Consider the following 16,024-nt stretch of genomic DNA (forward strand, 5'->3'; position numbering starts at 1 on the left):
TTTAAAAAGTAATAGTCAAACTTTTTTGCAAAATTCTAGTCACCTCAAATGGAGCAGCATGCATGCCTCCCATATGTAACACCACTCACAGGTGTCTTTAAGCGATCAGACTCCTTTATAATACTGCCATAATATGCCAAATAATAAAATCTTGGTCTCGCTGAAAAAAAAAGTAATAAAAAAAAAAAGAAAAGTAAAAAAAAAAAAAAAAAGAAACAAATCCATCTTCTGGTTTTAAATAAAAATAAATAAATTAAATTAAATTTATATATATATATATATATATATATATATATATATATATATATATATATATATATATATATATATATATATATATATATATATATATTTTAAATGAGTGTTCCTGTTGCATGTCTGGGTTTCTCACTGTTTCTGTGAAGGTGGCTCATTCGGAGCAGCTGATGCAGGCCTGAGCGTTTCTGAGAAACAAGAAGGGGAATAAAACTTAATCACTGATCAAATAAAATCCTGAGATAATTTAAAAAGGGTCAGATTCATGGTCTGTTTATGTTTTAACTTTGTTTTCAGTATTTAGATCAGAGGATGTATTTATGTAACAGAAAACATGAGAGTGGAGGAGAAAATCAGTCTTATCTAATGTTGAGTTTTAAAGTTGTGAGTGTCCAGCAGAGGGCAGTGTGCAGCTGTTTGTGAAATGCTCAAACTCAGAATCTGTTGACAGGCTGAAAACTTCACCTCCTCCCTTCAGTTCAGTTAAATTCAGAGCAGATGTTTCCATTTAAGACAAGATTTCATGCATCATAGCTCCTCAGAGTTTTTCTCTCTCATTAAATCAGAAAAAACTGCGTCAGGAGGATGTTTCTGTTTTGTTTTTAAGCCCAGGTAAAAAGTTTTCAAGCAGTTTATCAGACTGTAGAAATATCACAGCTCCAAATTAAGGCCCGTAAAACTGATCATAAAGGAACAGTCTTCTCTGGACCTTTTCCTGATCCAGTAGTTGCAGATCTGGTTCCATATTTACAAAGATAGATAGACTGAAGCTCTTTGCCTTATAATTTGTTAATAATAATGTAATCTGATTACTTTCAGAAAGAGAAATGAAACATGTCAAAAGGTGAATCCAGATAAAGTTGGTTGGATTTGATGTGACTCCTAATCCAGGAAACTTCTCCTGTAACACCTGCTCACCTGTCAACATGTTTTCTGCTCTACAACCCACACAGGTTGAACTGCTTCATTTGAATATTTACACACATCACTCCAGAGTTGATGCATCCTGCCAGCAGGGGGCGCTGTAGAGCTGTGATGATGGCAGAGATGAGTGAAGCAGACTGTTAAACATGAAGAGTTTCCAGTGAAGCTTCATCAGAGCTGTGAGTGAATCTGATTGGTTGATCTGTAAAGTCAGGTTTGACTCCTCCTCTTCTTCCCTCTTCCTCTCCATCAGGTGTGTGTTGGTGTGTTTGTGTGTTTTGCATAAAGTATTTCTCTCTGGGTGACCACCGTTGGAGTGATTCAGAGCTGTACAAACCCCCTCAGTCTGCCTGAGGTGAAGGCGTGGTGCAGCAGGAATAATAATTTTTGTTTTTCTTTTCGAGAGTCTAATCACTTCCTGACTCTACCTCCAGACATATTTTACAATCCCTGAAAAAAATACACGAGAACGTCAGCTGTCAATCATCGTTAAACGTTACTAAAACCTCGTTTTTAACCTCGTATAACTAATGAAAACAAAACTTTTCAGAAAAAAGAGGACTTGGATACAAGACAGCCAAATGATATCTTCAAATCACCACAACAATCAGACGAGAGAAACATTTCTACCAGGTGGATTAATTTTTTAAAGTTTGACCACAGCCCATCTGGAATGACTGGGGAGATGGATTTTTCGACCTGTACCGCAGCCAGCCACCAGGGGGAGCAGTTTTTGTGGAGACCTCACTTCAAGCCGAGGAAGTGGACATCCATTTCTGTTTTTTTACAGTCTATGGGTTCACTTCATCTGCAAACATTTACATTTCAACAGGAAGTGATCAGAAGTCCAGTTTGGAGTCAGTCTCTGAAAAACGACAAACGCTGAATCAAACATCAGATTGAAGCATTTCCATCCAAATATTCGAGATTCTGATCCTTCTATAGTGAAAAACATGAGACTGTCCTTTATCACGTCACAGCTTCATCAGATCAACACTTTCCTCTTCTTCATCTGATGTTTGAGTTTTCTAGAGAAGAGACTCAGAGAGGGGACGGTGGACTTTGGTTTAATGTTTTGGGTTTTATGACTGAAAGTCGTCCCTCTGGAGGATGTGTTTATGGATTTACTCTAACATCTCCTGGGCTTCTGTGAGCTAGTCTGACTGTGACCACGTGCAGGATCTCTGGCCTCTCAGAGGCAGGAGAAGCTTCCTGAGCTGAGTGTCCTGTTTGATGCAGAGCAGGTGGACTCTCACCTGGAGGATCAGCGTCCTGCGGCGGACTCAAACACAGATGTTTGTGTGTGAGTGCCTCTTGTTTTGTTGACCCTGCTTCCTGCACTGCTAACAACAGGGATTAGGCGTTATTGGATTGGTTACAGGTGACGTGGGGAGACATTGTTGGACAGATTTGGATCCGTTCCCGAGTCAGCATGGACGCCGTGACGCCAGCAGACGTAGGCAGAGAGAACAAGACGTGCGAAAGTAGAGCAGGAATAGACTCAGACCTGGACCCACGTGATGCAGGTCGGAGGAGGTTTCTGCTCATGGTTTACCTCCTCTGTGGGTTATTTTCTTTATTTCTCTTGTAGAAAATGATAAATGTGGATCTGTTTTTCCTCTTGTAGAGATCCAAACTGTGGGGATGTGAAGGAGATGTGATCAGAGCCCTGACGCAGAGGTCGCGCCCTGATCTGAAACGAGCCCGGCCTAAAGTCACGGTGAAATAAATAAAGAAAAAGTGTTCAGATAGTTTCCTTCAAACCAAAACACTCAACCTGAGACACACACAGTGACTGGAGGATGTGGAGCTGACTGGTAGGACTCGTCCCTGACCTTGACCTTTGACCCCCGTCTCCCTTGGAGCACAGTGTGAGGCAGTAAGCTAAGCTCTGAGCTCCTGTTTTTATGAATGGAGCGACTTAATGGCGTTGGGGTAGTAATAACTCATAATAGGCTATAAAAGGAGGAGCTTATCAGCGCTGAACTCCTGCCTTCAGCCTCCTTAATGAGCCTTGGAGGCGGTGGAGGAGTTGTTGTTAGCATGAGATAGGGATAATCCTTTTAGGCAATGCTTTACCAGGAATAAGTCCGTCAACGCTTCCTCCCTCAGACTGGAGCGGCTCGTACAGCGAGACACACACTGCTCAGCTCCACTGGGAAGGCGATACACACCCATCGACTTTGCCCACCAGGAGATCCAGATACCTGCGTCCTTCAGGGGGGAGGAGGGGGGGGTCTGCCCGGGATACGGAGCGAGCCTGAAGCGAGATGGAGGGCTTCAAGAAGGCGCTGAACGGCGTGGTGTCGCTCAAAGTGCGGGAGTACGTGAAGGACTACTGCAAGAGGAACGGCTTGCTGACGCTGTCGGTCATCGCCGTGGTTACGGGCTGCGTTCTGGGATTTCTCCTGAGGTCGCTCAACCTTTCCACTCAGGTATGGATGGAGACGCAGGTGGAAACTCAGAGGAGGCTGCAGTAATCTGTTATGTAACGCTGCAGCAGTGTTTTCAGCTTTTTACACTTTAGACTCTTTAACTTCACTTTCAGGAGACGCAGGAGCTCGAGTCCCGACAGTGATTGATGTGATGTAGGAGAGTTTGAGCTCTCAACAGTTATTTTATTTTAGTGGAGAGTGAACTTCACGTCAGGTTACGACAGGCGTCAATCCAAAACTTCCTCCACCTCCTCTGACGGAGGAACCAGTCATCTCGTAAAGCAGTCGACCAGCGTCTCATCAGTTTCCCTTCACAGAGAGCAGAGTGATTTCACCACTTTAACCCAAAGATCAAAGATAAAAACTGAAACTTCAGATTATTTTGTGACATCAGACGGTTACTGTTCAAAGCTTTTTGTCTCCTCCAATGACAAAGTTGTGTCCCGCTCTGACTCTGCCTCTGATTGGTCCAGACCTTAACGAGGAAACGCAACCAATCAAAGGATTTACATCAAGGACGTTTGTTTGTTGTAATTGGATTGAACTGTGCCACCATCACAGGGCACAGAAATCCAGCTACACCGTAACAAAACTCAGAGAGGCCTTTTTCAGTCTAACGAATAAAAACCCTGATCTTTCCCTCCAGGTCACAGGGTTAAAAGTCATCCAGAGACCCTCTGATGTAGATCTTGGCTGATCAGCAGCAGATGACGTGTTTTGGCAGAAACAGGATCGATGGTTAGTCTGTGTGCTCGTTGTGACGAGAGCAGTGGATTAAACAGCATCAAACTGCAGAAACTGACAGTAATCTAACTCGTTCTTGGCTCTTTCTGCGTCATGAAGGAAGATTACCAACGTGTGGAAAAAACATGTTTACTATCTGAGGACAGACAGATCCAGGGACCAGAAACATGGTTTATGAAACAGTTTGAGGTCTGAGGTGACTCTACAGCCACAATCAGACAAAGAAAGGGGTGTTTGGTTTTAACTAATGAATATTTCAGTCTAAGTCAAAGAGAGCGACTAAGAGACGATCAGTTTGGGAACAATGAGTGTAGAGACGTCATCAAACTGGCTCAGGACAGTCGCTCCTTCAAGCCTCCCTTTCTGAGATCTTCACCTTTAGCGTGGGCTGAGATTGATCTGCAGCTAAAGTTTGGCAGAAAATATAAAGTTATCAATCAAGAGGATTATTTTTTACTAATCTAATTCTCTGTTGACATGTTGTGTCTGAAACTGGAGCAGGAAAAGACGTCGATTTTTGTTTTGCAGAAGTTTTCTTTGGGACGTAGAAACTGGACAACCAGGGCTAAGCTAAGCTAAAGGAGCTAATCGACGATAAACAGGATTTAATTTTTATGCCGTCGTTTGATGAGACACAGGAGGTCACAGCATTACATCAGACTGTGATGGATGACCATAAACCTGCCTGTACGGTCACCTCCTGTGAGCCAGGGGCAGCGCTATGGGTGGGTCCAAGGGTCCCAGGCCCTCCCACTTTTCTTATTTTAAACTTTACTTTTTTTAATAGTTTTTTAAAAATCTATCGGCAAAACTAAATAAATAAATGATGATCAAGACAGTTATGAATATCCTGCATCAGATTATATGGGCGGGATTTGAACAGGGGGGTTGGTACCATGGAGAGCAATCGTAGGTAGATCATAAAAAACAGTCAAATATTAAAGATGCAAAAAGAAACCAAACATGAAACCTGAAACCTTGGCTCCGCCCCTGCTGTGAGCTAACTATCAATAATCCAGATTACAAAGATCTGTTGTTGAGATGCTGATGATAGCTATGAATTATTCCCCAATCTGTAAAAATGTGTTTTGAACCAAAAAAGGAGGAATTGAAAAATTAAATCTGTTTCCTGTTTTCATGTCAGTGAGTGGTGGTGCTCATGGGAAATGTAGTTGTATTCAGTGTAAACATGAAAACTCCTCACGGTGCCTTCACCTTAAACAGCTTTCTGAGGGCTTCAACATGAAGGACATGAACTCGTGTTCAGCTCTCAGCTGCTCCGTGCTCCAGCTGTTTCAGACAATAAGATAAACTCTGAGAGATGAACTTTAATAAACTCTAAGTTTGATTTTTTCTCTCACACAGGCTAAAATCTACTTCTCCTTCCCCGGAGAGCTGCTGATGAGGATGTTAAAGATGCTGATTCTGCCTCTCATCACCTCCAGGTGAGTTTCTAAAAATCAACTCAGAGTTAATTTTCTTTATAAAGTTGTTTTTAGTGTTTTTGAGCATTTTGAGTTTTTTTTTTTTCCTTTTTTTTGGAATATTCTTTTCTTGGAGGTATTTTCACTGATGATGTTGATGATTGGTTGATATTTTTGCATCCAACCCTCTCGGTAGATAACTGTTTCACGGACTACACGACACGCTAATGTTCACATGAGAACAAAGAACAGAAATAAAATAAACAGAAAACCACAGAAAGTGAAAAACTTAACGATTTCCTCCAGTTTCTGTTAAAGTCTAAAACAGAGTTTTTTAACTCCTGGATCAGTCCGATAACTCTGGTTTTCTGCTCAGTCTTATGTCCGGCCTGTCGGCCATGGACACCAAGGCCAGCGGTCGGCTGGGCGTCCTCACCATCACCTACTACCTGTGGACCACCTTCATCGCCGTCATCGTCGGCATCGTGCTGGTGCTCATCATCCAGCCCGGCGTGGGCTCAGAGATAGACGGTCACCACGCGCACTCAGGGCCCGTGATGACGTCGGCTGACGCTCTGCTGGATCTCATCAGGTTAGTGTCCACAGACACAGACACAACCACTGTGAAATAATCCATAGACCACTCCAAAGAGGTGTACACGCGACTCTTCCTGACCGCTGACACCACCAACACATCTTTCCTCATGTCAGAAACTCAACACACTAGAGATGCCTCCTCTGGGGACCAGGAGTGTCTACGTTATCAGACGTTGAAGCTGCTCCTGGGTTTTTCTCTGAGTATTTCCCGTCTCTTAAAGCCAGATTCAAACTCAGAGCCTTCCTGGTTTATTCTCTGGGGACCATAACTACGCTTACACATATTTTTATGGTTATATATTGAACAGTTATGGAACCTGGATCAAAGTCTGGGACATAGAGATGAGTTTTCTGACAGCTGTTGATCAACCAAAAGTATCCTAAGAGTGTTACCGTCCTCCAGGCTAAAGGTTTAAATCCTGCAAAAAGAGTAAGAAGTTTGTTTTGTTATATTTAAGAGTATTTTAAGACCTTTTAGTAAAGAGAGGAGGAATGTCATCCTTCAAACACACCTGTGACTGAACATGAAGCATCCAGGTGAGCGGCTGTGAGGATGCAGCAGGTTAACGTCCTGCTCTCCTTTGGAGGTTTTGGTGCTTTTCTCACACATCTTCATGAAATATTGCCTTAGAAACTGTTGGCTATGAGACTTCTTTCCTTTCATGCAAGCTCACATGGTGGGAAAATGTCTCACAAGCTGTGTGCAAAGTCTGAGAGGTAGAGACGTTCAGACCTGACTGGAAAGTGACCCAGGAAGTGGCTCACGAAAGACACTAGAGGAAGGTTGCGAGTTGGGAATATTTTGCACATTAATGTAAAAAATGAGCAGATACTGAAGCCAGGTTTGAGATGAAACCATGCAACGGAAGAGTTGATTTTCTTCTGTTGCCTCGAGGCGTCTGAGGAAACGATGCTGCTTCTGTGACGGGGACTTCCTGTGTTTTTGGATTGGCATCGTCCCACCACCTCAGGACAATCAGGCTCTCTGCTCTCTGGTCTCTTTCACTCTGAGGGCCCAGGCTCCTGGTCCTTGATCTATTACAGACGTAAGATTATCTCCAGCAGCTCAAAGTTTGTCAGCGCTTCAGCTCCTGACCGTTTCATCAGGAATGATCCAAAGCCGTGACTTCCTGGAGTCCTTTCTATTTCCAAGCAGGATCCCAGCTGAGTCTTTCTCTTCCATAACGTGGAGGAAATCCCCCCGTGATGTGGGCTTTTCCCAGGATCCAGTAGCTCTGAGTAACTGACCAGGATAACCAACCCTCCATAAGCTGAGCAAACCCAGTACAGGCTGCGGACAAAGTCAATGGTGCAGACCAATTAGACTAAATCCAGACCTTGTGACACTGCTTCAGGATCAGGACGCTCAGTGACCACAAAGACTCTGAGGATCAGTCTGAGCGGACACAACAAGGCTTCACTGAGGAGGCAGGAAACAAGGAACCACCAGCAGGGAGTAGAGGAAGTCTCCTACAGATACAGATGATTTTATTCTGTTTCCTGAAAATAAAACATAAATATCAGGACGTGTCGATCAGTCGTCTTCCTTAATGACACTGATGAATCTGAAACCTCGGAGTCTGAGGTCACAGACGGAGGATTTCCCCCTGAATAAAAAGCCCACAGAGGGGAAACGCTCCTGTTAGAAAGCTGCAGAGTCACTTCACGGCGCCGGTCGGCCAGGAACAGGAAGACACTTAATGTGATCTGTTAATCTGCACTTTCTCAGAAGCTGCTGCGAGCCGTGCCGTGTTAGACGCACTCTTCAGCTTTCTACGCGGCCATTCATGTCAGAGATCTACTTATACCTGCTTCTTAAACCTGATTATTGCAGCCAGAGGTCAGGTGTACGTTTCAGTCCTGTTACGTGTTTGACGAGCTTTGTGCGTGGCTTTACAGTCCCTGACGTGTGCTGTATTTACAGAGACGCTGTCTGCGCCGAGGGAACTTATCGTGCCTCGATCTGCTCCTCTGTGACCATCCATCAGGGATTACAGCAGAAGTTTAATCTTTATTTTTATTCACATGTTACATGTAAGAATAGAGTGAGCACTAAACCCTGAGAGCACAGAGTTCACAGTCAGTTATTATAAGTTTGTTTTTGTTCTTTTTTCAGGAAAAAATGTTTTATTAGACTCGTTACGAGCCACATTTACATGTCGAAGGAAAATGTCTGATTTTGAGATCTCAAAAAAAAATTCATGGTTTGAACAGGCCTCCAGAGGGCTGACCAATCAGAGGGAAGGGGGCTTGTAAACTGGGGGGCCTTAAAGAGCTGGTAGCTAAAACAAAGTGTTGAGCTGAACATCAAGTAAAGATACTACGGGGGCACCAGAGGGACAAAATAAAGACTTAAAAAAAACAACACCCTGTCTAAGACAAATTAAAACCTGCTCATTTTCCTTAAAAAGCCACTGAACATGGGTAATACGACTCAGCAGTTCAGCTTCATCTCTGACTTTGGTTTCTGTTTTTTTAAAGAAGTTTTTTAAAGAAACTTTGTGTGAAAACGAGGACTGATCTGATCCTGATCGTATCCTGATCTGCTGGATGATGTTGTGTTCTTCAAGGATGAGTTCAACCTTTGTTGGCCCCTTTAATTAACTCCTCTTTCAGGGACACAAGGGACAAAAATGTCCTCTACAGAAAACCTTTGCAAAAACATGACAGATTAATATTTTTTCCTCCTTTTTCCTCAACTCTTTCAATCAACTTCAGTCCTATCCATCCTGTTTTTGAGTTGGAATGAAGTTGATTAAAAGATCTGGAGGAAAAAGTTAAAAATATGTGTCTGTCATGTTTTTATTTAAGTTTTTGGTTAAGGATATTTCTGTCCTCTATCATTCTCAAAGGTTCATAAATTTGTCCCCAGTTCATTGGCTAAAAAAACTTCTGACTTTAAAAAAAAGCTTGAGGTTAGAATTCTAAGACTTTTATTTAAAAAAAAAAACTTTCACGTGGAAAACAACAATCAAAACTACGCCCAAAAATAGAGCAAAAAACAACTCGAAAGGACAAAAATGTCCCTGTTTAAGTTAAATTTCTTTAAGGGCCTGAAATACTTCAGGTAGAGGAGACGTGACCGAAGAAGGAGGTTAACCTGAGGTCAGCTGAGGAGCTGAATGTTCGATTATATTCATTGTTTGGATACGGAGGGTTATTTGTGTGAATAAGTGAATGAAAATGTCTTATTAGATTTTAACGTACTGAGATTATTCTTTTCCCCAAGTACAGCATCAGTAATTCAATTAATGTAATTTAAAGAAAAATCAAAGGTTTATGATTTATAACAAGCTGAGGTTACACCATGAAGAGGAGAAAACATCCAACAGACGATCCTTTCAGTCCACTAACCCTAAAAAATGTCATTTAACGGCAGCAGTAAAGTGTGAAAGGGTCAAACTGTCTGAGGACCGACTGATTCAGAGACGCCAATCCTGGTCCTGGTCCTGGTCAGATCCAGTTGAAGCTCGGGGCTCATTCTTTAGCTCCTCTGTGCTCAGCGGCAGCTCTCACAACAACTCTGATATTATCTGAGGCCACGTTTACACGACAACGTTTCACCTGAAAACGCAAAAACGCAGTGAAAATAATCTTAGTCTTGTCCAGAAGCAGCTTTAGGTAGATCTCCTCTGAAGTAGAGTTGATCATCTGGTGTGTTGGTGAATGCTACGAGCAGAAGTGGAGCAACAGATGCTCATTTTGTTGACAGATAGTCACAGATCGAGCAGCACGAGCACGGCATCGTAGTTTGTGACGATCGTAACAACATGGCAACGGTGTTTCAGACAAATCCCACTCCGGAGGCCAGTTTCAAAAGTTTGTAAATGTGTGGCTGAAACGCAACAAAACTTTTACGTTTCACCTTAAAACCGTTGTTGTGTAAACGGCCCCTGAGAAATTAAAGCTCCTCTGTTCCTGCTTCGACACGATGGGAGTGAAAATAAAGTTTCTGTCCTGGAGTAAAATCTCTGAATGAACACGATGTTCAGAGTGAGTTAATGAATGAAGCACTGATCCAAACAGAGATAAACCGTAGCTGAATGAGTCGCTGCAGACATGATCTGATAAATTCTTCTTCTCGTCTTTTCCAGGAACATGATCCCATCAAATCTCGTTGAAGCTACTTTTCAGCAGGTGAGTCCATATCTGTGAATAAATCATTCAGTAACACGATGACTCTTCCCTCAAACACTAACAGATCTCTCCTGTCTTCCCTTTGACCTCTTCAGTATCGAACAGACCTCGTTCCCATCGTCAAGAGCACGGACATGAAGGAATCCCAGGCCAACTATGTTTACGTCATGCCCGACTATCACAACCCTCAGCTGGGCCACCCGGTCTTCCTGGAGATCACCCCGGCTCCTGACATCAAGTACAAAATCGTCCCGAGCACCAGCAAAGGGATGAACGTGCTGGGGATCGTTATCTTCTCGGCTACAATGGGTGAGTGACGCTCCCAGCTCCATGTGGAGAGTTAAACAAAGATAAACTTTATCTAAAACTCCTGGGGGGAACTTTCAGTCTACGTTGATTTTGGCGCCTCCTCTGGATGAAAAGGAAAATGTTCAGAAGACTGTTTTAATTTTAATCCTGTGTTTTGTTTTTAATTTGGTGATTAATCCCATCTGCTCCTGTCAGATAGATCAGGGGAAATGATTTTCACATTAGTCGTCTCTGAGCTTTAAGAGTAAAGGTGGTGATTTCTGCAGCCACGGCTCCAAACGTCCTGATCTTCTCAGGACGACTCTAACGACAGAAGCAGAATTAGCCGTGTCAGAAACACGTGTGAACGCTCTGTCCATCCTCAGGGCTGCTGCTGGGGAAGATGGGAGAACGTGGAGCGCCACTGGTCAACGTCTGTCAGTGCATCAACGAGTGCGTCATGAAGATCATCAACGCAGCGATGTGGTGAGACGGCACTCTGACACACACCGTCTTAAAATAAGACAGACCACACACACACACACAGCAGAGCCAGATTAGAGCTAAAAATACTCCTCAGGGCACAACTCGAGGAAGACTCACTGCTGGCACCTTACGTGTCCTTTCCAGGGAGCCAATACGTCCAGGAGAGGATTGAGTTTGTGTGAATGGAGCGTTGTCCTGAGGACGCCGCGGTCTGAACGGAACATTTATCAGAAAGATGATGAGAGCGTGTTATTGCGTGTTGACGACACTTTAAACAGCAAAGAGAGGATTTTATCACCCTCTGCACAGGTGTATCAGCACCAGGGTCTAAAGCAGGCTCAGTCAGGTCTTTGCAGAGAAGAAACTCGACGATACTTTCTGTTTCTGTCTGTTTTTAACGGTTCAAACTGTGTCCTGTTCCTTCACAATAACCAGAGCTCTCAGACTCCTGTTGGAGATTTTTCTGGTCGATTCTTGAGATAACTTTATAGTGACCTGAACTCCCGTCCGATCTGAGTCATGCTCATTAATCTCTTTCTGAAAAAGCCTCAGAGAACATTCAGCCCCAGGAGCCTCGGCGAGGTCAGGCACTGACGGCAGGGAGGATAGATCAGGCTCACAGGCGGCTTTTCCTTTTAATCCCAACGCTGCTCATTGAGCTAAGATCGGGCCAGTCAAGGTCTCAGCCCCAAACTCGGGACACTTTTCTTAATGGAGCAGGCTTTGTGTATTTATAAAGAGATGTGCAGAGAGCCAAGTGAAGTGATCAGGCTTTATTATTCAACAGGATGAAGAAACAGACGCACTCTGGCTCACTTCTTTTTTGGAGCATACACACATGTTCACCGCTCTCTCCTCCGTGCAGGTACTTCCCCTTCGGGATAGTGTTCCTGGTGGCCGGGAAGATCCTGGACATGGACGACCCAGCTCACCTGGGGGAGAAGCTGGGCATGTACTTCATCACGGTGCTGTCGGGTTTGTTCGTGCACGGCCTCATCTTGCTGCCTCTCTTCTACTTCTTCTTCACTCGTAAAAACCCTTTCCCCTACATCCGCGGCCTGCTGCAGGCTTTGGTCATCGCCCTGGCCACGTCGTCCAGGTGAGAGCCCCGCCCTCCTGATCCTTCTCAGCACCTGAGCGCGTTTGTGACTGAAGCTTCATGACGTCTCCTTATGTCCTCTGCAGCTCGGCCACGTTGCCCATCACCATGAAGTGTCTGCTGGAGAACTGCGGCGTGGACCGCCAGATCGCTCGCTTCGTGCTGCCCGTGGGAGCGACGATCAACATGGACGGAACGGCCTTATACGAGGCAGTGGCAGCCATCTTTATCGCACAGGTCAACGAGTACGACTTGGACTTTGGTCAGCTGGTCACCATCAGGTGAGGTTACACTGAGTTAACGAGAGGGACTGGACTGAGACCAGTTCACATCTCTAACACCTGGTTCTCCTCTCTGCAGTATAACCGCCACAGCAGCCAGCATCGGCGCAGCTGGGATACCTCAGGCAGGTCTGGTTACCATGGTGATCGTCCTGACCTCTGTGGGGTTACCGCCTGCTGACATCTCTCTGATCGTGGCGATCGACTGGGTTCTGTAAGTCCAATGTTTAGTTCAGAGCACAAAGCATTGTGGGAGATTTTAGGGGCAGAGTGTGACATACTTCCTGTTGTTACAGCGATCGCTTCAGGACCATGATCAACGTCCTCGGTGATGCCTTAGCTGCTGGGATCATGGCGCATTTGTGCAGGAAGGACTTTGAGAAAGCAGCGACTTCCTCTCCGGCTGCTGCCACCACTGCAGCGGATAACGGCGGCGGCCCCCAACGGGTGAGAACAACACAGACCACCTTCAGGGGACTTTCATGCTTTGGACACATGGGATTTGAGCACATTGTTGCTGATGCAGAGTAATGAAGCCAATCGTTGGCGGGGCCATGTTCGTTTTGACGCAGGTTTTGAGCTTCCTTTCTAACAGCTATTGGGCGCCTGTCACTTGACCTGAGCTGTGTCTCTGATTGGACAAACTTCCTAGTATCTTCTAAACCATTGAGTCAGAAAAACATTCACTGTCGTTCAGAGTGCCTCGATGGAGAAATCAGCGTTTCAGACCAAAGCCTTTTTTGAACCAGGCTGTAAACATGTTTTACTGCTGTTAAACTCAGTTCTTTTGTTTTGTTTTGATGCATACGTGGTTTCTGATCTTTCTGTAGCCAGCCTCATGCGGATTCTCAATGAACAGCAACTTTTAGCACTCCCACATAGATTTCATTTTCCTAAATCAGGTGTTGCCCCTTAGCTTTAACCCTAGTTACTTTCTTTGTGAACTACAGCCTCCTCAAACTCAACCTCAGAGAAAAATCAGCGCTCTAATGTCTATTTGTTCATGCTTAGAAACCACAGGAGTAACACTTTCTGTATGTAATGTTAGCTGTTTCAGGTGAGGTTGGTGCTGTGTGATGGGCGTGGACAGGCAGGAAAGGAAGGTGACGTTAGAGGAGGATCCTTTGTAAAGCAGACCGTCTCAGGGTTTGTTGGGCCTGACTGGTTTTTGCGGGCCTCATCGAGGCTGGGTCATCTGACGGCTGCAGCAGTCAAAGTGGATAAAAATGTTTCTTTTGAAGTTGTAAAAGGTCACGGCAGTTTTCTGAGCAGAATGCTAACAACAAACTTCATCACATTTTACTCAGAGATTTTTGATGACAGCTCCATCCAAAGAGAAACTTTGGTGTTAAACTGTGAATCACATGAAAATTATAAAGTTATAAATAAATAAAAATTCCTCTTTTGTCTGAGCTGAGTATAACAATGTCTTCCTCTCCTCCACAGAGGGACACGGTCATCTCCTTCGGGAACCAGAGCGTGGCGTTCTCTGACGCTCCTCTGATCTCACACCGCTGTGATTACGTGTTCGAGGTAGATGGAGACAACGTCCTGGAGAGACCTGTGGCCTGCTACAACCTCTGCCAGGTCTAAGAGCCTCGCACTGAGCCGACGCTGAATGAATCTGCCTTCTACAGAACAAAGACTCGCCTGACCCGGGTCCAAAGGGACCAACGCACGACGCTCAGCAGGAAAAAACAAATCCAGTCTGAATAAAACCTGTCAGGGAGATCAACGACGGAGTGGTGTCAGGATTCAGCCGCTCTGATGGACTTTACCTGTGCCATGCTCAAACTGAAACCTTCATTACTTGATATGTTTGTCTCCACTCAGAGGAGAAATCCTTTCTGCTTCACGTGTAACCTAAACGTTGAGAGTGGCTCTGAAACGTGCAGAATCGATGATGTTAGTTTGTCACTAGAGGTGACGTTAAATCTCTCACAGGCTGCACTGACGATGTTTGATGGCAGGTTTAGACTTCAGGTTCGGAGTTGCCTTATCATGATCTCAGTGATTCTGGGAGGATGAAAGATTTGAAGTTAAAGAAATATTGAAGAAAGCAGATTTTCTTGAAGTGAACCTTTATCCATGTTAGGCATTGAATTAATGTGAGAATGTTGATGTAATTAGGTCCTAATTTTTTTTTACCTGTGCTTTTAATTCATTTCTTCATTTTTCTTATAAAATCCTGCAATACACAAACTATTTCGTGTTTTTCATTTATTTCTAACAGTGCAAAATGTGCCAGACGATCTTTCAGGGCCATTTTTGGATTAGTAAAGAGGGACCTTCTATTCCTACAAATATCTTCTTTTATTATTCACATTGTTTTTAGTTTGTTAGTGCCCTGATTGGGTCAGGACCAGATTGATTTCAAGTGTTCATCTAAGTCTCGATGACAACGTCACGCCAGCTGATGAAGTTTAGAAGAGAGGAGTGTTATCCGTGTTTTTCTCTGCTGAAAACGATTTCTGTGATTAATTTTGTAGTGATGGTGGACACTGGAGCCTAACTGTCAGACAGAAAAAGGACAGAAGAGCAGAAGAAAGAGAAACAGGAGAGAGATAGAGCATGAGCTAAAGGCTAATTCACAAGCTAGAGGCTAACACACGGGCTAAAGGCTGAAACACAGGCTGAAGGCTAACAGACAAGCTAAAGGCTAAAAGACAGGCCAAAGGCTAAAACAAGAGCTAAAGGCTAATACATGAGCTAAAAGCTACAACACGAGCTAAAGGCTATCAAATAGGCTAAAGGCTAAAACACAGGCTAAAGGCTAAAACAGGAGCCAAAGGCTAATACATGAGCTAAAGAGTTAAAAAATTGAATATAGGCTTAAACAGGAGCTAAAGGCTAAAACAAAAGCTAAAGCCTAAAACACAGGCTAAAGGCTAAACCCAGGTGAATGTGTTTTTGCTAATGTTGTCTCCAACCCACAGTCAGCAGTTATTCTGCAGTGGTCTGTTCAAACTTGAGAGTCTATCAATAAAATGAAGAGCCAGGTTACATTAGCTCTGCTTGGTGAGGTTGGAGTTGGTAGATGAGCTCTGGTAGGACAGAACCAGGATTCACTAACGTTACATGTTACAGACACGTCTCAGAGCACCGGGCTGTGAGGAGAGAGAAATATAGCAGCTGCTAAGCTACGCTACAAACTGACAAAGTTAGCTTGTTGTCAGGTTTCAAAGTGTAGCTCTACCTAACTGTTGATAAATACCTTACCTTGTGGAGCTGGATCTGGGAAAAGGAAAACAAATCTGTCTCACTGAGTCACGTCTTCACAACCGTGAGCGCGAGACTCCAGGCTGAGGGTGTTGCTGAAGTCTACTTAAAACAGATCTTCCCCTGAGCCTCTTT

General features: G+C 44.1%; 1 protein-coding gene across 1 annotated transcript; it reads left to right on the top strand.

Moving 5' to 3' along the window:
* The first annotated feature begins 3,087 nt into the window (after positions 1 to 3,087).
* Positions 3,088 to 14,744, top strand: slc1a8b (solute carrier family 1 member 8b). Its single transcript, XM_074691386.1, has 11 exons — positions 3,088 to 3,614; positions 5,724 to 5,803; positions 6,159 to 6,374; positions 10,474 to 10,516; positions 10,612 to 10,825; positions 11,191 to 11,290; positions 12,156 to 12,389; positions 12,476 to 12,670; positions 12,750 to 12,884; positions 12,967 to 13,117; positions 14,117 to 14,744. Exons 1-11 carry the CDS (start codon positions 3,450 to 3,452, stop codon positions 14,261 to 14,263), a joined length of 1,680 nt encoding a protein of 559 aa, XP_074547487.1. The 5' UTR covers positions 3,088 to 3,449; the 3' UTR covers positions 14,264 to 14,744.
* Positions 14,745 to 16,024: the final 1,280 nt, after the last annotated feature.

The sequence above is a fragment of the Halichoeres trimaculatus genome, unplaced genomic scaffold, assembly GCF_033239565.1.
Source record: "Halichoeres trimaculatus isolate MK-OKI-2021-1 unplaced genomic scaffold, fHalTri1.1 fHalTri1_scaffold_17, whole genome shotgun sequence".
Lineage (NCBI taxonomy): Eukaryota > Metazoa > Chordata > Actinopteri > Labriformes > Labridae > Halichoeres > Halichoeres trimaculatus.

What these genes read in the sequence shown, in the direction of transcription:
- slc1a8b (XM_074691386.1), top strand. Translation starts at nt 3,450, where the DNA reads ATGGAGGGCTTCAAGAAGGCGCTGAACGGCGTGGTGTCGCTCAAAGTG. An exon ending in TTGAAGCTACTTTTCAGCAG is followed by an intron (nt 10,517 to 10,611) that starts GTGAGTCCATAT and finishes TGACCTCTTCAG; the next exon opens with TATCGAACAGACCTCGTTCC. An exon ending in GTGGCGATCGACTGGGTTCT is followed by an intron (nt 12,885 to 12,966) that starts GTAAGTCCAATG and finishes CTGTTGTTACAG; the next exon opens with CGATCGCTTCAGGACCATGA.